Raw genomic sequence first — 21,443 nt, forward strand, 5'->3', positions numbered from 1 at the left:
CCCTACTAGGATGCTGGGCCATCACAGCTAGTGTCTTGTAGCTTGATTCAGTCACAGCACTGAATTGTCCCAAATCAAAATTCATACATTTGATGACAGGAGAGGGATAATTTGCAAGGTTATCAGAGGTGACTTTACTAAACATTAGGAGCACATTGTAGGAATGGGCTGAGGTTTACAAAGTATCTAACCACTTTATTCTGGCTAGCAGAAATAAGCTGTGTAAATCACTCCAGGGATAATCATTATATTAGCCTCTATTAGAAATAGCAATCGCCTGAGGAACTACTCAGAACCCTTCATATGTCAACAGTTTGGGGAAAGCAATAAGTTGTTCTGTACAGCTAGATGAAGAAAACCTAGCAGCAGTATTATCTCTCCAAATGGTACCTGGGCAGTACCCAACAATACAGGGAAACAGACTGCTTTAGATCTTCTAATGTTTATAACATTTAGAGAATAAGCACCGAAACTTCTGTGGCCAATTTCTTTCCTCTAATGTCTTCATTTTTGGAATAATCAGTTAATTTTCTTGTTTAAAGTTTGGATTATTTGTTTTGGGTTGGAGTTTTTTTGTCTTAAAAGAAATCTCACAATACAAATTTCTGAGGCTAAATAGAAAATTCAACTCCTCTAAGTTATACTAATTTTTTATCACAAGATAAAAATAGTCTAATCAGAATTACCTTAGTTGGGAAATAGCGTTTGGTCTTGAATTGCTTAAGGAAAGAGGAGAGGAAAAATGTTGTAAAGAATAATATGACAGACCAGAAGAGAACATCTGGAATATATGGTCCGTGACGCCCACAAGCTGATCCATGAAACACACCATGCAATTCTAAACATTCCTGTAAAGAGAAAAACTTCTTAAATTCCTGTATTTTATTCATTTAGTACATTCAAGCTAACTTGCAGTTTTTGATATAAAACACATTCGAGAATTTCTACAATCACAAACAGGGGAGTTCTTTCCTTCATCTGCCTGAAATGCCAAAAATGTGTGCTGTCTGTTGCAGAAGAGCCACACTGATTACCACAGATTATTTCAGGACGACAAAATATGCTGGAAGATACCAGAATGGAAACAGCTTCTTTATATGCACCCTCATTTCTATTCCTCAGAGCATAACATAACTGAATGTATTAAATATAGACTGAGGACAAAGCCCAAGAAAAGCAGACTATTGACAGCAACTTTCAAGCCAGTGAACATGAAAAAAGATCTCCTTAAGTTTCTCCCATCTTTATTCTTGACTGTTCTGTCCCAGTACAGTTAAGGAAAAAAAAACGGACTCTAATAAAATGAGCTTTATCCAACTGTAAGAAGAAAAAGTAGAAAAGCATCATAAGTAATACGAATAAAAAAGAAAGCAAAGTCAGATGATTCCTATCGAAAAGGCTTACTGAAATGCAAAGTAAAGAATTAAAGTAGACACACAGACTATGAGGAAACAACAATAAATTCAGTAAGCAGCACTACCACAACCTGGTCTATAGAACAGGTTAATTTATTGACAATTTAACTGAAGACATAAATTCATCCTGTTAACAATGTACTTTGATTATAAGCACCACCAAATTTTGGATCAGTTATGTATCTCTGGGAAGACTAAAGACGTTTAAGAGAATGAAAAGGTATATAAAATACATAATAAATATAAAAAATATATAAAAACTAAGTTCAAAACCGCCATCCTATGTGATTATGGTAAAGCAGGAGCCACTGGTAGTACATAGAAAACACTGCAGCTATGCCTCAAGCAATGGACTGAGATTTTTCACAGTATTTGTGCTGTACAAAATGCCTACTTCCAGTGTGAATGTCTAGGCTCAGACACACGGAGAGCACATACATGGCTATCTACTGCCATTTTAGATATCCTAAGATGGCCAAATTAGCCACACAGAGTTATGAAAGCATTTTGTGTTATGTTTCAAGTCTATGCCTTCAAACAGTTCATCTGTTTTAAGTTCCCAGGTAATTATTTTCTTCCAATCCTTATTTAGGTAGTTTATTTGATTCTATTGTAGTTTCATACCAATGTTTAACAAATGAAAAGTGTTTGCTACCACATTTTAACTGCAGATTCCATCTTCAGTTCTTCTTAAAAATATTTGTTCACCCTTTCCAGGAAATTGAGGGAGGCAATTTCTTATTTATTTATCTATCTCATCAACATTCACAAAGAAGACTGTTCTGTCTCTTAGAATTCAAGTGGTTACCTCAATCAGACATTTCATGATACTACTGCGTATTATGATATTTAGCATTTACTGCCATGCACTCACTGATCCGAGCAACTACAATGACTGTTTAAAACATTATGGGAGGAATAAAAGATTTCAAAACCATAGGTTTAAAGACAACAGTGCAGGTTCAAATATTTCTTGATGAAAGATGAAAAAAAAAATAATCAAGAGTGGTACTGTGTATTTAGTTTTATACATACACACACAGCTTTTAGATACTCACAGGAACTGTAAGATTATTCCATGCTATACTTTCCACAGACTTATTCATATTCCTCCATACCCTCAAAGTTTCATTGCTGGGATTCTCAGGAGCAGCACACACACATCTGAAGGGAATTAAAAATTAATGTATATGCTTTTAAGCCATATGTGCCAAAGTGCAGTGATGTGCAGTGATTTCAAACATCCCGAAAAGTTTAAAACACAGTTTACCCCAAGCTTTATGAAAGCAGCAGAGTATAAGGCTCCTCCTTACATGACATGAATTAGGATTATTAGGGGTGTGTGGGAAAAGAAGAATCAAAGAGGCAACTGCTCAGGAGGTTTAACAGATTAGACAAAAAAATCCAAACTATGTATTTTAAAGATTTAGAAGCAGGCAAGACAGTGACGTAATTATCTGGCTGTTCTGCCAGTTTCTATATAGAATGACATCCGATAATAAAATTAAATAGATAATATATGCAGACTTCTACATATTGTGAATAAAAGATTAAGTTAAAAATCCATTCCATTTTAGAAATTGGTGCAGATGACTCAGTTTCAGCAACTCCTTTTCAAACTAGACAAGTCGTTAGGTACTAGAAGTTTCTGATTCTTTTCTAAAATGCTGGTAGTTAGCCATTTATCTTGCATTTGGCATGATTTCTGATCTACACATGACAAAACTGTTCACCATGAAGTCACCCTTCTTGAGTATGTAGTGGGCTAACTGAAGATAGAAATACATAAACTGTTCAGATTTAAAGAAACTACATACATGCATTTTTCAGTAAGTTTTTGTACAATTAAAAGTGCCCCTCCCTACTGCAGTGGTTTGCAAATTTGGACTGCAGGGTCCTTTCTGTCAGGCAGGTTGACAGACGTACATATCAGTTAAAAAAAAAAAACAACCAAATAAACCAACCAAAACCATATAACATACTGAAGATTATTTGAAAACATCCAATTAAATCAAAGCTATTTAAGTACACCAAACCGTAAGCTTAACACATAAACATTTATGTAGAAGAGAAACAGAGAGTAAGCAAGAAGTAAGTCTCCTCTTTCTATGAGATTTGTCAAGATACCGAAAAAACAAAGAACCATAGAAGGGCAAGCTTGCATCCTGATGGTGCGAAGATAAAGAAGGAAAAAGCACTAAATGTTCATGGGGAGGTTTGGAACTAAATTAACATGCCTTCAAACCCACACTCTATGATTCTACAAATACACTTTCCTTCCTAACTGGATCCTAAAGTAACAGCAAAAAGAAAGAGGAGAAGATTGGAAAGCAGCAATTGCTATGAGGTAGTTGCAACAGAGTAACTTATACAGCTTGTGTACAGAATGTGAAAGTTGCAGAACCTATCCATGCCTCAGCCACCTGGAATTAATCCTCACCCAGGACAGGTAAACTACCACGATTTCTAGAAGTGGAAAGGCAGAATGCCTGTTCTGATCTAATCTCCAGACTGACCTTTAATAAAGGTACAATTAAAGCAGGCAGGGTCACAGCCCCTTATCCCTTCCAACCACCCAGAGCTAACACAGAAAATTCAATCCGCAGCATCCAGAATAGAATTTTTCTGATGTTTCCCATGCCCATACCACCCCCAGCATTCCTCCTCCCCTTCCTAGGACAGGCACACATTGCAGTTTAGTAAATGGTATGTCTCTGTGCTACAAACATTTTCATTACATATTTTACTAACAGACAGAAACTTGGTACTTACGAATATAGAGTCAGTTTACTCAAGTCATTGTGCATATTGAAGGCATACAGTTCTCCCAAATGAAAAAGCTTTTCCAACGCCTCATAAATAAATATGATGCATATAAGTGCTGCAAAAGCTTCCTCAGTAAATCGAGTGATGTAACACACAAGGCTGCTGGCATCTGTGGCTACAAGCACTATGCATAAAAATGCAGTCCACAGACCAATGCTAGTTCGCAGGGAGAGGTAGGAAAGATCATAATCCCTGTGTGAAGACAGAAACAGAAGAATTAACTGAGCCAAAAGTCACTTATATTCTATTTGAAAACAGATACTGAGGCCAAGCTCAAGAGGTACTTTCCTCATCCTTAACATTAGATCTGAAGGAAGCAGAAACTTTTCTGTCTCCTCTTCCACCAAATCAAAGCAACATTGCAGTGTGTTTCTAGGATTGAGGGTGCAAACACCTAGCTTGGGAAGCATCATGGGAATGATCTTTCTAGAATTACTTTGATGTTTTCTCCTAGAAGGCAGATCAACCCCTGTTTACCCCTGCAGAACCAAAGCCAGCATCTCAACACAATCAGAACGTAACTTTTATTTAAGTCCTAACCACTACTTATCACTGATTTTCTCACCAAGGCTCACCAGTGCCTCACAGCTTGGCCAAACCCCATCCATCTCTCAGTCTCTTGACACTGCATTTGTATCTTCATGGACGTACACTTTTAGCACACACCTGTTTTCAATTAAAGCTACTGTAACAGGCTAGCAAGTTAGAAAGCACATCAAGAGAATACAAACATCACTTACCTGCAAAATTTAAATAATATTTTTTCAAATACTAGAACTGGTCCGGTGCTCCCCAAAATAGTAAGAGGTTGCCCAGCAAAGAGAGAATAGGCAATCCCAGTTAATGAGGCTCCAAAGAGAGACTCTATTGCACTCTGTTTGGGGGAAAAGAAACTGCTGTAACTATGCTGCCTTTTAGGTTATCATTTAGCATCACATCTGCACAAACACAGTTTTAAGATGCATTAACTTAGAAACAAGGTGTAAAAACATTGCAATTAATATTGATGTTTGAGACAAAAATAACAACGCAGTTTTGCAGTTACAATACCATGGAAAAAAGATTTTGCAAACTTCAGTCCCTGAGAAACATAAAGCCATCCAAAACCATGAGAACAAGTTACTAGTCGTGCCAGCTACGGAGGAAAAACATACCAACAATTACCACAAAATAAGAAAATAAAAGTTACTCAACATGTAGTTTACAGAAAGAATAATCTGTCTCTGAAAAGAAAACAGACAAATATATTGCAACATACCTTACTAAAAACCTGCATCAGTCAACCAAGCATTACAAAAGAAAGAAACTTGACAGGTGGAGGTGCAGGGGAAGCTACATAACAATACCAGTTTATGCATACATGACACCAAAAATAGATGAGCAGTAAAACAATGTCCCTCCTGGTAATGCATTTCTTTTCACTGAAGTAAGATACTTACTTCAGCTCACGATTTAGGTGTTTTAACACTTTTCTGCTAAAAAGAAGTTACGCTGCACCTCAAAACAGAGGGGCAGGATTTTTTAGATGCTAAAATGATATGAAAATTACTTAAAAATAGTTAAATACACTAATTATGAGAAGTCATAGATTACAGATTAAAGGGGTCCTGGTGGAATTTTTAAGTGTTTGCTATTTTACAATTACATAAGCCTAAGAAAACAGTATTTATGCAAAGTTAAGCTCCAAATCAGGGAAGACCTAGAACTGGGCAAAACGGTTTGCTGTACTGGAGCTATCAGAAACGAAAACGTAAGTCCTTTGTTAATTACATTAGGAAAAAAACATATATATAATCACAGTCTCTTGTTTTACTACCTGAGAATTAGTGCGTTTGGTCAGTCAATGCATTAACCTCGGGGTTCTCGATCAGGGTGGCAGGGACAGTACTGTGGAGGTGATGACCTCTGAGAATGTGAGGGAAGGTTTCAAAGACAAACTGTGTACCTTACAGTGTCAGCTACTGTGCTTGAACATGTGTGTGCAGTAACTAAATTTTATATTCAATGATGCACACCAAGTATCTGAAGGCAGCAACAAACCCGCAAACAATTCCAGATAGCTAAAAGAAAGAAGGTGTTTAAGAATCAAGCTTTAAAAGGAGCATATGTTCATAATTATACATAACGCACACTCAAAAGTTACATCAATATTTTGATAGCCATTCCTACATTTCCAGTGTCAAAAACAGCACACAGAATGAGATAATTTATTTTGGCATTTGCTATCAGCTTGAAGTGCTACATCAATAAACAAAAAATCTGAGTCAACAGCACTACTTGAAAGAGATATAACAGTTAACTAAATTTTAATATAATACAAGCTTAAAGAACTTGATCTAAGTATCAAAATGATTTCTATGGGCCCATAAGCTTAACCAGAAACTTAAAATTTGTAAAGGACATGTCTAAATACATCTTTACTTCCCCCAAGACGACAGAGCCTTGTTTCTTCATGACGGATTTACAAACAGAAAATACACTTCAGACTAGTTAACTCACAAGCCAATCGACAAAAATACTAAGTTACTGACACTGGTGATTTTAAGTATTCTTTCCCCGCCCCCAAAACCAAAGTTATCTACTGCCCAACATTAACACTACCAAAATTTTGTACGTGTATGGTTTATATTCAAGTCTTTTAAAATGAAGAGTATTTTCTGCTCATAAACCTTAGCCACTTTATAGTTAACAACATACCATTAGTGAAAGCATATGCATATCCTATCCATTACTTAAATACACAATTGACTGCTACCCATACGCTGCAGGCATTATCATCCTCATAGGCCTACTACTCAAGGCCAGTACATGTTCTTGACTATCCACCTTGAGCTTCTGACTTTGCCTAAAGTAGGCCTAGTGGGATGGTGCACCTTTACTGATATTCATTATTTTATGTAGCCAAAAAGAAGGCAATGCAAGCCTTTTTCTCATGAAAGCCACTCATCCAATAAGGCAGGATAAACATTTTTTTACCTCCACTGTGCATCTTCTCCTGTTCACATGGGTTCCCCACATTTTCCACAGCAATTACCTTTTGGGGAAGATCTGCTTTGGGGCAGGCTAATCAAGTGCTGTGGGTAAATTCTTCAAATACAAGTATAAATAAATGAGACAAATGCACACAGTGACTTGCCTCTGAAGGTCTAAAAGCCTGGCCACTACCATTCTTTGTACTCACTATTCTGCCTTGTGTAGCTTCTCCCAGGAGCCCTCCAAAAGTGATTACAGGAGACATACAGGCACAGTATAGGAAAAGAATCGAGGCCAGGCACTGCAGGCTTAATGCATCCTTGAAGTCACTCAAGAAAAAAGGTGCTTTCCTTTGGATGTCAAGTATCAAACCACCAAAAAGCCTAAATAGGTGAGATGAAACTCGTCAAACTGTACACTAGAGGATTCTAGCTAGTTCAAAACTATGGGCTACACATGACTGCCAGTGCCTACTTCCAGCACAAATTAGCTATTTCATAATCCAGATTAAATCATAACAGTTTAAAAAGTAAATGAGAATCGTATCTATTCCATTTCAGTAGTATTCCAAACATAATCAAGCAGGTTATCCACATTTTTAAATGCTGGCTAGGTATTTTTGTATATGGGCTAGATACTGAAAAAAATATCTTTGCAAGTGCTTTTACCTAAATAATGCTTTAAGTCAAATCTGTCTTGCAACATTCAAAAGAAGAAACAGAACAAATGGGCTAAGCCTCAACCAAGACCACTGCATTGACACATTTCAATATTACTGCTCCAGTAAGCTGATTCAAATTCTCTACATGCATATGGTTAGATCCATAAATAAATTTAGGTCTACTATTGTTAATAGTGTTTTCACCTGGAATATAGAGATATGCTAAAACGGAAATACAAAAATCAAACATGTCAGTTCAAATGAGTAAATTACTCGCAAGAAATTAAAAAGCTTTTGTCAATTTCCAAAAAATTTACAAGACTCCAAAATATCAGGTATAATTTGCACCTACAAAAAAAAGATTTTATTTTGAATTATAAAAAAATAATTTAATATTCCATTCCTAAGAAAAACAAGAGTCTCATCTAACAATAACTGTGGGCAGAAATTAATCTCTCAGCTCCACATACTGTCTGCAAAACAGCAGAAAGTAAGTATAACAAGGCCAAAATAGTAAAAATCAACACAAATGTTGTAAAGTCCTTCTTGCAAAGGTATGAGAAAGATGCATTTCATTTGGAAGTTCATTATTTTGGGGATGACATCATTGTACATATTTTTCAGAATTTCTCAGTTGATTTTATCCATACTCTCTCATACATGAGATATTAAGGTTTAATCTTAACCAGATATTTCCAATGTTGGACTTTTTTGCAAGTATTTCAGAACTAACTGGGAATAACAATGCAAGTCAACTGAAAGAAATTCCTTCAATTTTAGTTTAGATCTAAAAGAAACCTGACCAAATCCAAAACATAACCAATACCAAAGTATTTTCTTTCCCCTTTATATCCCTGGATGTTCCATTTCATACATGTTTAATAAAGCAGATTTAAATTGAAATTTTTAGTACCTAGCCCAATACTGAAATCTGTATATTCCTGCTACAATTATGATAATTGCTTATTCCTGACAATTATAAAATCAAACTCCTAAAGTCAGTTAGTTAAATTAGGCAGCATCTTATACGAAATCCTTCGCAAATGTGTTGAGAAACATTGCCACAGGCTTGAAAATGCTTTAAGTGGATTGGCATTTATAGGCAAGAATTCAACACTTGAAAAGGAAAAAGGATGCGCTCTGACGCACCATTATTCTTATGTTCAAATGTCACCATTAAAAACTGTGAAGGTTTATTACTTTTATTTCTTTATGGTAGCTACTATTTAGGAAAGTGAACACACCTTCCAGTTCTCTCAAGTTCAGGTCCAGCATGATGGCCTTCTTCTTTGAGAGTCTCTCCTGTAGGAGTAGATCCATTTGGAAATTTAGGTGCCTTCCTTTTCTCCTGTGGGCGGTAAAGGTGGGGGAAAAAGAAAAGAAAAATATCATACTTTCAGAGTGCCTTTACACTAAGAAGTATAATTCAAAGACGGCATGCAGAGACTTCACACCTCCCAAACCTTTATCATGTTCCCAGCTCATCAGCAATCCTCCATTTGCCAAAGTCATCTTGAGTACAGATGACTAGAACTGTACAAAAACTCCCCAGAAGCTCTTACTAGTAGTACTTTGCACAACCATATCTTCCCTCTTTCTACAAGAAATATGTCCCTGAAACATGATGAAAAAAGGCTACCTTTTCAAAACACAGTAGAGGCTCAACCATGATTGCCTAGAAATTTTATGTTTCTTTTCCCCCCACCTCAATCATTTCCAGAGCAGAGGCCTCTAGCTTCCAACAGAAACTGACCTCACTTTTTGACACACACAGTGTTTAGCTGAAGTACGAGTAAGAAGTCATTCCAGTATAAATGAGAAGTCATTCCCCTATTGAGCAAGCTGCTCACAAGCTCCTCATAAATTTCTCAGTCCAGCTTGCCTTGCAAAAAGCCCTGAGGCCTGCTTACTTTGGAAACAAGTTAAGTGGTAGCTCCAGGCTATTCATGAACAGACTGTGCTCCTGTCACCCGTTCCATTCCACCCACACCCCTAAATCACCACTGGATTCAACACCAATGTCAACCTTTTGAATCAAGAGCACTTTTGATCCTGGCAGCAGCAATTCCCCTCAGTTGTGAAGAAGAAAGGGAAGAAAACTGAGTCCCTCGAAGGTCCAGCTTTGCCCTGGTTCTAATTCTAAACTTTTGCCACAACTGAGCGATATGATCCAGTTTTTAATCTAATTCATAAACATTCTGTGAACATTATATGCTAGCCAATACACATTACATTTCAATAAATGCTGTATGCAAATAAAAGTTTTTAGAAGAATTACAATATTCTTGCTGATCATTCTTTGATTAATAAATTTATAGCATGCACTGAGGTACAACTTCTGATCAGTTCTTCTAGATCTCACAGAAACTCATTTCAGCATTATGAAAGGAAATATAGTAAATACAACTTACTTAAGTATAGAAGGAAAAAAACTTTTTTTGTTTCTCTGACTGTTTTGTTTGTTACTTAAATTGACAATGCACTGTTGCATTTTTTTTACTTAAATTGACAATCCCTAATGTGGGGTCTCTCCAGATGCTCTACTGAAGTATACATTCAGTACACAATTTACGTGCATGTTTTTATAGTATTACCTGGGAAGGAACGCTTTTTGGTGGCTCAATTCGTATAGATGGATCCCATTCTCCTGGGGGCAGGACTGTCACTTGGTCTAAAAATTCATCAATTCCTGACAACAAATCATTTCGGTCTTTCGCTTTATAGGCAACATCATGGAAAACCTACAAGAAGAAATTACGAAACAGTGGTGGTGGTTTGATTTTTTTGAAAGAGGATGTGATTACAAGGAACACTTCACTATTTTTTAAAAGGCATGGAATATTTTTCAAAGGTCCTCAAAAGTTAGGCTTTTACTTTAGTTGCATACTTTTGCATTAAGAGCTACCTTAAAAATTAGAAGTGGCAACTAAAGCTTTTAATATGCAGTTCTCACACTGTACAAGTACTGTATTAACAGACTAGAAGCCAACTGTAAAATGACCCATTTCTGGTTTACATTTCCAACTTTAAACTGTTCTAGAGTAAAGAAACCTTAGAATTTCTGCTTGATAGCCCTAATAATTATCAGCAACTCAGTAGGTGGTGCTCAATGGGAAGTCAGAATTAAAACATTCTAATTTTGCTCAATAAGATAACATTAGTATTTGAAAGTCCAAACTGCCCCGGGGCTCTTCAAAACCATTCAGCAGGGCTAAGCATATGACTTCAGATGCCTAGTAAAATCCTAATTATTTGACATCACTTTGATTCAAAAGAGATCTCTGATGACTCAATCACATTCTTAAACTTACTGTCCAGAACACTTGGGCAGTTGGCTGTGTCCTTTCTGAAACATGAGAGATTCATATCAGGCTCAGTTCCATTTAATAGTTCAATTTCCTAATTTAAGACACACAGGAAATCTATACACCAAAGCTACAATTTTTTTTCAGAAATACATTTAGGATTCCTTCAAGGAAGATAAGAGAAAGAATTAATTTACCATTACCTACTTCACTAACACAAGAAATAAATGGAAAACTGTAAACTTACTCAACCAGTTTGTGGGAGTGGGGTGATTTTAACCCTGCACTCCAGAATATTTTAATTAAAAACAGTTGGTAAGCACATTATTATGGACTTCTTTAATCACAAGTGTTTAAAATACCACTCACATCATCTGTCATAAGTGTTGCTATTGATCTTCCAATTTCATGGTACTGTGGAGCTTTTCCTGCTGGTCCCAGCAACAAAAACAAAAACCTGTGGAGAGAGCAATCAAGAATACAGCTGACTCAATTGAATATGCTCAGAGGGGTTTTTCAAACTAATGCTTAAAGAAAATTTAGTAGTGAAGTAAAAATCCTCTTCACCATTTCAGATCTTGACTGCTGCAAGACTAAGAAAAGGTTGGCCTCAAATGGAAGGAACTCGAATCCTGAACCGAAATTACTACAAAAGCTTCCTGATTAAGCCTGATTTTTCAAGTTCTTATAATGCCTGATATCTAGTAGAAATCCACAGACTAGAGCTCAATGGATATTTCCTCCAAGTTATAAGCATTTCTGACATTCCCACTGGCAAAGACTTTTTTAGTGAGGGCCCAGGAGCTTTATGACCTGCTCTAGCCTCTCTGATGATCAATTATCTCTTTCATGGGAGTTAAACCCCTCCTACTTGCTGTGACTGGGCTCGTCACATAACAGATACATTGATATATTTCAAGGAACACACTGGGCATACTCATATGGACATATCCTGGTCCTGTATCAGTGGAAGCAAGTCTGTATTCTGAATACCTAAGGAGGTAAAAGTGACATTTTAGGAAGGGAATTCAATCTGGGTGTGGGTCACACCGTATGTTAACAGTCTCCATTTCCAATCAGAGTAACAGTTATTACACCACCAAACAGGATTAGTATCTTATATATTTAAACAGACACAAAGCACCAAACCTCCATAATTGTTTTCATGACCTTCTTCCTATACTCCATGAAAATAAAATTTTTAAGTACAAACAACATACTTTTAAAAAGTAGCGCCTTCTTTCCCCATATAGTACAAAAAGCTCAGTTATCTTTCCTTTGCAAGGTGACTGTCCTACTGAAACCGCGTCTTTAGAATCAAATATGCTATTCCAAATCTGCAAGTCTAAACCATTCTGAAAAATTCAGGACAGGATAATTTTAGCTACATTAATACAATAATCCGTATGCAGAAATTCTGGAACTTCCCAAGAAACTTTATGAGCAACTAGTCCCCAAATATTCTCCTATTTACAGAACATTGCTAAGATTATTTTTGCTTTTCAGTAGGAGTGTATAAATTGAAAATTACCAAGCAAGCACTTTGATAATTTTAAAATATTAAAAAGACAACCACCAAAACACATAAATGGATAAATTTATGCCAAACACCACAGAACAGACAAATACATCAATGTGCACAGAAAATGAAGTGCCCTCTATGATGACTGACAAAACAGCCTGCCATCTTTATCATGGGACCTGCATTTTCATGTTTGATGAACTGTGGTAATTTACACACAGTATACTGTGAGACCCATGATATCGGGGGGATGAGGGTGGGTGCATCAGGAAGGATAGAATATTGCAGACTGAAAAACAATTCAATGTATTAGCTGAAGACTGGTTACCCCAGTGTTAGCCACATAGATTTGGGCATGTAATTGAAAAAACTAAGTTTTTCCACCACTGAGGTTATTCATATACAGAGTATTTCTATACAATGAGCACAGTTTCAAATTAGACAGACTTTCAGACTTTGTGGACTCTTTCCCACTGCCACTCTGTGCCATGCTGAAGGGATGTATAGCAATCTTCATGCGATATTTAAAATGGCAACACAAGCTTGGAGAATTCACTGCTTTTACTGCAGGTCAACTACCAGTTTCAGCTTCTGCACTTGTTTAAGACAGAATCATTATATGCATTTGAAGCATCCAGAGACTTTATAGTGAATCTTATTCCTTTAAATTTGGCACCAAATGACTGACATCATGTTAAACAAAAGTTTACATTTCTTGAGCTTAATACAGTAGGTATAAAAAGGTATAACTTTTTGAGATCTTAAATATTATTATCATCTTGTGTAAGTAAAGCCAGACCTTCTAAGCAGTTATTTACCGTGTAGGAACCGGAACTTCTGTGAGACCTGAGAGAAGCACAGCTGGGGAGAGCCTCACAAAAGCAATAATAGGTCTTTCTAGAAAGTCTACTTCTCCCACTAATACATTTGACGCTTCTGCTCCTGCAGGTATTTTCCTCATGAAGTTCATATCAACCTATTCATGCAAAGATGAAACAAGTGTTTATTCCCTTACGTAAGTTTATCAATATTTACTAGACATCTATGCTACAAAGGCAAATTATATATCCCACAGTACAGAAAAGACAAACATATGCCGAAAACGTCAGGCAGCCAACTAATAAACTATTTTCTAGAAGTTAGAATTACTACTACCTACCATATTCTAGAAGACTCCAAACTGCAAAACCACCTTTCTAATATTGCTTATCATAACAAACATTCTGTGATGGGATATAATAAAACCTATGCACAAAATTAACTACGGAGAGTTCATGTAATTACACATAGTTTCTAGAATGCAAGTAGTTGTTTCACAGCTGTATATTTCAAATAGGTCATAATTTTGAAATATAATTTGTATGTTTGTCTTCATCTCAAAAATACGATGGCTGAAAATACTGACATTTGTTTCTGTAATTACAGAAGAGCATCAGAAAATGGTACAGCACATGAACTCTGTTCACATAAACACAAGCACCAGTTACACGGCTATCTAGAGAACTCACAGGTGGCCTCTTGAGTCCCACACCAAGTGTGCCACAACTACAGTGCCAGGAGGCTGACTCCTGCCCAACAGGAGACAAGGCAGGTGTACAGAAGGACACGCCAAGAAAAAACAAAAACTGTGACAGGAATATATGGCCCCTGCCATGATTAGATCTGAACTACGGTGTAAGTTAGCTTTCCTTAAGCATAATTGACCAATTTTCTTAGTTTCACAGATGGAACTTGTCCAGAAAATTTAAATTTATGAAAGAAATACAAAGGATTTACAGTATGACACAAGATTTCCTTCAGAAAGTTGTATTGTATGCTCCTAATGATTAAGATGCACAATAATAACTTTTCAACAGCAAACTCATAAAACATACAAAACAAATTTCCTTTCAAAGCCCTCTTTACAAAAAATCCAGAAAGTCTGTGCTAGGGAAAACGTTACAACACTATCTATAATACTGGTTTTATGAGTCTTTATAGCAAATCTGAAAATACCTCCCTCTTCATGAGAAAGCACAGCAACTGCACTCTTGAAGTTACCATAATAATGAAAAGATCAAAGGAAACAAAGTTCAGTCTCACTGGGAGGGCTTTCAAATACATTTGACGCATTTAGCCTACACCACATTGTGGCACTTGTACATACAAATTACAGCTAAGTACATATGTCTTGTGTACATTCCTACACATGTGTACCTATATGTTTCTTAGTTGTAAATAAGAGGGAAGTTACAACCACATTTTTTGTTACATAGTTATTTTCTGCTAAACATTAAGGTTACTTACCTTACTAAAATCAACTGTGCTATTTTCTCTGCTTCCTCCTGCCCCGGTACCTTTAACCTCTCCGGTTTTTCCAGTGTCTAAATTTCCAGGTGCTGATTGTGGAGATGCTAACAGCCCTAAACCAAAACAAAAGGGGTAAGTTCAAAATGGTGTACGAACTGAACCAAGTATGCGACACTACCAACACTCAATGTGGCAGCTTGCTTAAAGCAAATGTGCAAATTATTCAGTAAGGGTGCCCTACATTAGTATCATAAATGCAACATTAACAAGTCACTGTGTTGTCAAAATAATGACATCATTAAAAAACATAAGTATTGCCCAAATGATGGCCATTTGCAGAACAGTCACCAGTAAATTAGAGCTACTTAAAGTGCAGAAAAAAAATAACAACTTTTGACATTTTAATCATAACTGCTCTAGTAAGTAGCAGACAGCATCTTTGCTATATTTATAAGTCCTCAAACACAAAAAGCAACACCTCTGCTCCCTAGTCTTCTCTATAGCAATTATTTCAAATGTAAAAGCCTTGGCAAGCCAGACTACAATTACAAGGAACAATACCCTAGTAGTTAACTAACTTGCACAAATAAATTGTGTACTACATGAAGGAGAGACTGCTTACAAACCACAATTCCCATCTACAGACCAAAGCTCCAAGTATTGACCTGACCAGATGTTACTATATGAAATGGTGTCTCTTAACACATTAGCTGAAGAGGCACGTGCAATGAAACTATTAAACATACAGCTTCCTTTTGACACCTGCTTCAAGACAAAACTGTTTTATATAGCTTGCCATGCTATTAGCAACAGTGAATTCCCGGCTCATTAAGGGTGCAAAAGGCAAGTAACCCAGGTGTTTGTACACCTGAATACCATATTGTCCCACGGCTATCCCTTCCCAACTACCATTTAAAAGCTGGTCTAGGCATGCATAACCAAGCCCAAATCCCATCTTTTGCACTATAGAGCTTTTACTTGTTCAGTTTAACATGCACTAGAAGTGCATTTGGCCTTGCTTGTCTACACTAGACCTTTCACATACGGTGATAAAATCATGCTTTAACATGCTTTCAAAACCACATTGGACAAAGAGTAAAAGTCTCAACATTGTATTACATGCAGAAAGTTTGTATTTAGGCCAAGCACCACCCAAGATAAAACTGAAGTCCTCACTTGGCTACCTGTTGGCTATTGCTCTATCTTAAGTACTACTGCATAACTAATTGCATCCGTGTTTATAATTTAGTAATTTGACTTTTTTAGCATTTCAAATGATAACCGAATTAGCTTTATTTGATCCCCAAATTTAGTTAAAAAAACCAGCAACAACAAAAAAAAAAAAAAAAAAAAAAAAAAAAAAACAAAAAACACCCTCATTCAAAGAGCCATCATATCAAAGAAACATGCAGGCCCAAGCTTTTACCATTAATTTTCATTCTTACAGTTCATAGGGATGTAAGTGGTGTGGGTAGCTTTTCCTGAAGCAAAAACCAAATGAAGTTAGTAAGCTGTAATTTTGTTTGTGAATCCTAACACGCACAAGTAATTAGCTAACCCTAGAAATACAACATTAGGTAAGCTAGGGAAAACAAAGCAGTCACAATTCTACCCTTCTGCTCCAAGATGTATGCGTTATTCACAAGAATGACTAACAGCAATCAACCACCTGCAAAATCAGCTGTTCAGTCTTTTAAGTGCATAAGAGTTGATGTTAAGATGTATTTGTAGGACCAGAAATAGAACAGAAATATTAAGCAGTTGTTGCAGAAGAGCATAATATGAAAGTGGATACACACAAACTTCTTTCACGTCGTCCCCCCCCCCCCATAACAATAAAGGTAATTGATGAAAGATGAACAATAATGCAACATTTTGCCCTTTACACAAATGCTCTGAGAGCAAGAGCAAGCAGAGACTAGAACAAAATGTGGAGAAACAACCAAAGAGGAGAAAATAAGGATTCTACGCATTAGCGTAAACTAATCTATTTCTGCGATACCAATTCTTCTAAAAAGTTTGCCTTCAAAATTTCTCCAACCAGTCACAGTCAAGATTCACAAGTTTTGGCACCAATACAGGAACACCTGTCTGATTTTAAACCACATGTAAATAGCTTTCCTTCTGCTGGTCTTGCAGCTGGACAGACTGCTCTGCTCACATGAGAAGACTACTAAGTTTTACAGACCTGATCAAGCATTTCCATATGATACTGTTTTATTATGTATATCAGTCAGATATTATCTCCTCTAATTGTGAAATACATTTACTGAAATCTCTCACTAACAGAACAACTTCTTTCCTTCTCCTTTCCAGTTCAGTAGATAAAAACCTCAAAGGCTACTGCTAAAAGGAAGTCTACCTAGTAATTCTTCTAGACCAAAGACAGAGAAGAAATTCATCTCGTTTTCCCAAAGCCACCAATGGGATAGTTAAAAATACACAGTTCTCTTCTTGACACTGTTAGCTGGGCAGATATACCACCTGTCTCCTTAGAAAGACAACAGTTGATCAAGTCTTGAGTAAGTTTGGATTAAAACACCCTAAGATCACTCAAGTTAAAGTACTGAAAACTACACCTTCACTAAAGGTCATACTCATTTCTTTAGCCAACTACACTTAGTTTACTACTGTGATCACAAAAATCTAATGGACATTATCTACTGGAAAAAGAAAGCAAGAATAATACAGACATTTGCCTCACATCTCTACTTCAGGTAAAAATAAATACATCGGGGAAATAAGAGCAGTTCAACACCTAAGCAGGATTATTCCAACATAATTGTGTTTGTATAGTGAAAGTTTATGAAACACAAAACTTGCAAATACAAACTCACACTATATTAGTATTTACGGAAATAAAAATCAATTATTAAAACTAAATTCCAATGAGCCTTAATGGGAAAATATTAAAATTGCTCTTAGAAGGCAAATATGTACATCTCTCTAAATTACTATTTTCAGTATGTTATTATTATAAAAGCAAAGCTGTTCTAAATATTATCTTACTCAGTTTTAATGTACATTCATCAATAAACCAAAAGACTTCTTAAAACAGGAACTTTGCCACTGTTCAGACATTAAGAAAGCTTAATGATACTGGTGAATTAAGAGTGTTCACCTTTAGCTGTGACACAGCTCTCTCTCTTCCTAGTTCTACCTATGGAATTCATTATCAACAGTTTCAAAGATGGGAAAACAAAAGCTGCTCTTCAGCTGATGACAAAATAAGAACAATATCATTAAGAGAACCCTTTGCCTGGTGGACCCGTTACGAACTGATGACTGGTTGATGAAAAGCGGTAGACTGAAAGTATTCCCCTCTTCCCTCCTTTAACAGTAATTCACATTAAGTTCAGTAACCTTCCATCTATTTATAAAGACTAAAAATAAAGTCTCAATAGCACAAGGTCAAAGATAGATGAATGCTACACAGAAGAAAACCACCTATTAGAAAATTAACAAGATTCCTAATGCTCACAGGAGGCAAACTTAATTATACAGATGTGGAAAAGTATTCAGATTGCAATATTCTGAATTACTAGAGAGGGAATACAAACCGTAACTTATAGCGGAATGGACCAATGGCTTGGGGAAGAGTGGCTGGAAAACTGCCTGGCAGAAAAGGACCTGGGTGTGCTGACTGAAGGCTGGCTGAACATGAGCCAGCTTGTGTCCAGGCAGCCAAGAAGGCCAACAGCATCCTGGTCTGTATCAGAAATAATGCAGCCAGCAGGGCCAGGAAGTAATAATCAGGAGATTAGTCCAATTGCAGCCCCAAAGTCATAGCCTGAGAATGTCTTCAAGGCAAGTCTACAGAAAATGTGTCTCTCTGTTCAGATGACTTCTTGAATTCAAAAAGGGGGGAAAATCCCTCAGAAAACAAAAACATATTCCATCATTATTGGTGTTCATCCTTCTCTGAGAAGACTTTCATTTATGGATTAACTGGGAAATCATCCCTTCAGATTCTTCCTTTATGAGAAGCATAAAGGCACAAAAGCAATTTGAACATGACTTGGAGATTCTGGTGGAAAGCTCTATTAGTGGTATCAATAAGCTCTATTGGTGGTATATTTTGTGGTATCAAAAAACTCTATTAGTGGTATGTTAGGGCATCAAGTATTTGATCTTCATTTGTTTGCCTTCTCTTGGGTTCTAAAAACCTTGGGTCTGGCATGCTGTAATTCCTGTCAGATGAGTAGAAAAGTAAGAACTGGGCGAGTAATTACAGCTGTTTCAGTTCTGTTTTTTTATTACCTTTGCAAGATCACCCATGAGAGAGAACAATCTTAATTCTTGTATTTTCCCATAAAGAAGTGGGAGAAAAGAGCCTTCTGTTTGCTTTTCTGAATTTAAGTAAAGATAGACCCCTACTCCAACTCAATATGACAGCCTACAACTTAGCTTGCTCTTTCCTTCTCAGTGATTCAGTTGCAAAATGTGAAGAGAGATAACCACAACCTTTTCTCTGTCAGCGTATTTTCACTGCTGGTTGTAAGTGTGCTCTTAATCGTTAAACAAGTGAGGAAGGAAACTCAAGAAAAACACCCCACACCCTAACCCTCTCCACCCCCAGGAGGAGCTTAAAGGCCAAAAGAAATGATCTTAAAACCATTATCTATCTAGAAGAATCCTGAAGTCTCCAAATAGGTGATAATTTTGCAGAAGTAAAGCAAGCATAGCAGTATGCATGCAGAATGCAGACGTTACTAAATATTTACTAAAAACTACTAAAGAAGCTGTCAGAACTATCCATCCTTTCTTTCAACTTAGCTATACATCCACGTGCCTTTTAACATGCAAAGAACAATAGCTTTGCAAGGCAAAAAATTAATAAATTGCTGAGCTCTGATCTACAAACCTACAATTATAAACTCTTGTCTACCTTATAAACTCTTGTCTACCTTGTCTACCCTATTTTGCATATCTAACACAACAAAATAATGATCAAGTGCCAGATACTGAAGCAGAGCTATACTAATGTATAGCTATCTGAAAACAGTTTTAGATGAACTGAACTGGCCAGTTTCATCATAAACTGCCACTGTTTTTAATGGCCCTTGTTTTTAACAGAACAAAAGCAAAACAACTGCTTAAAGACTTCATGATAGAAATAAGCTAGGAACATCACTGATAATTTTACCTTCCCTAATTCTTTTCATATTCATCTCTAATACTTCACTACATCTTCGGCTGTAGCTATCTCAGGATATCAAACACTGGTTTAAAATACTAATTCAACCACTGACAAAAAAACCCAGCAAAGCAAAACCTGACATGACTGTAGGTGAGTGAAAGGAAAAGGCCACCATTTTTGACATTTTGCTTATATGTTACATTTTAAAAACATTATTCCTTTTTAAATTAGACAAATGAAGGTTAATTAAACATGTTCTTTTTTTCTGCTGGCTTTTGTTAAAAGCTAAAAAGTTAGAAATGCCAAACAAGGAAATAGAAACAACTGAGAATAAATAAAACATGCAGCAAAAGTAACAGTTATCACATATTCCTTTGTGCCAAAGTTATGTGCCAAAAACATCACAATGCAAGTGATCCAGATGCAGACAGCATCACACACGGACAGCTTAAATTGTAATAGTTGCCTGGTGTTTTGTCAGTATTTTCCTTTGTCTTCTTTTCATGGCATTCCTGCACTTCTAAGTCCTCCTCAGGTGGGTGGATTACTACTGAAGGAATATCATCACTGGCAGGTGACACCAGCAATTCCTTGCCCTGCAGTGGACTTGGCTGGGCACTTGTGGTTGGCAGGTGGCTGCAGGTAGGACTGGAGGGTGGTGTGTTTTGAGGGGTAGTTATAGGGGTTGTACACCTTGAGGCTGACGGGGTTCCAGCTCTCGAAGAAGGAAGAAGGTAATTGAGAAGAACTGACAAACGGTTTTCTCCTCTCAGGGAAATATTTGAGGCAGAGAGACCTGTTCGCAAAGAGTGGCGGGAGGCTGAAAGGCCTTCCCCCAAGATAAAACAAATGAAACACCATGAGGCTTAGAACAGGGCTACACTAGAAAACAACACAGACACAAATATGCATTAACAATTTACATAGTAAATTGCAGGGTTTATGGGCAAAAAGTGCCATACTCATGCAAGTAAGACAAGAGAAAAAAGCAAATCTGATTTCACACAACCAGAAAGTCAGGAATTACTGATAAGTACTAATTAGAACGGCAAAGATATGTGGGAGAAGATATTATCTTAAAGTCAGTATTATTTGTTAATATAATAAAAAAAAAAAAAAAAGAAAACTGTATCTCTTAAAACTGACTCTTAAATTTTCCTGGAGGGATTTCTTATTCCACATTGCACAGCAGCTACCTTTAATGCCATCCAAAAACTACATTAAAAAAAAAAAATCATTAGCAGCCAAAACACTACAAGACTTCAGTTAACTGTACCCATTATATACAAAGACTTATTTTTAAAATTGAGGT

The 21,443-nt window shown here is 36.5% G+C and overlaps 1 protein-coding gene across 11 annotated transcripts in view; it reads right to left on the minus strand.

The window, feature by feature from the left end:
• The window catches only part of SLC4A7 (solute carrier family 4 member 7), an 85,082-nt gene that overhangs the window by 9,679 nt on the left and 53,960 nt on the right, over nt 1-21,443 (minus strand). For 6 of the 11 annotated variants that reach the window (XM_062603576.1, XM_062603573.1, XM_062603577.1 and 3 more), the window contains 11 exons: nt 20,598-20,960; nt 14,989-15,104; nt 13,521-13,678; nt 11,550-11,637; nt 10,470-10,616; nt 9,120-9,223; nt 7,423-7,597; nt 4,982-5,115; nt 4,188-4,433; nt 2,474-2,579; nt 687-848 (listed from right to left, as the gene is read on the minus strand). In XM_062603576.1, coding sequence (XP_062459560.1) covers nt 687-848; nt 2,474-2,579; nt 4,188-4,433; nt 4,982-5,115; nt 7,423-7,597; nt 9,120-9,223; nt 10,470-10,616; nt 11,550-11,637; nt 13,521-13,678; nt 14,989-15,104; nt 20,598-20,960 — 1,799 coding nt within the window. The remainder of the gene's footprint in view (nt 1-686; nt 849-2,473; nt 2,580-4,187; nt 4,434-4,981; nt 5,116-7,422; nt 7,598-9,119; nt 9,224-10,469; nt 10,617-11,549; nt 11,638-13,520; nt 13,679-14,988; nt 15,105-20,597; nt 20,961-21,443) is intronic. The other 5 variants (XM_062603579.1, XM_062603580.1, XM_062603578.1 and 2 more) reach the window with 1 other exon arrangement.

This window comes from Pezoporus occidentalis, unplaced genomic scaffold (genome assembly GCF_034315485.1).
Source record: "Pezoporus occidentalis ecotype Australia unplaced genomic scaffold, CSIRO_AGI_Poc_V1 ctg80, whole genome shotgun sequence".
In the NCBI taxonomy this organism is placed as follows: domain Eukaryota; kingdom Metazoa; phylum Chordata; class Aves; order Psittaciformes; family Psittacidae; genus Pezoporus; species Pezoporus occidentalis.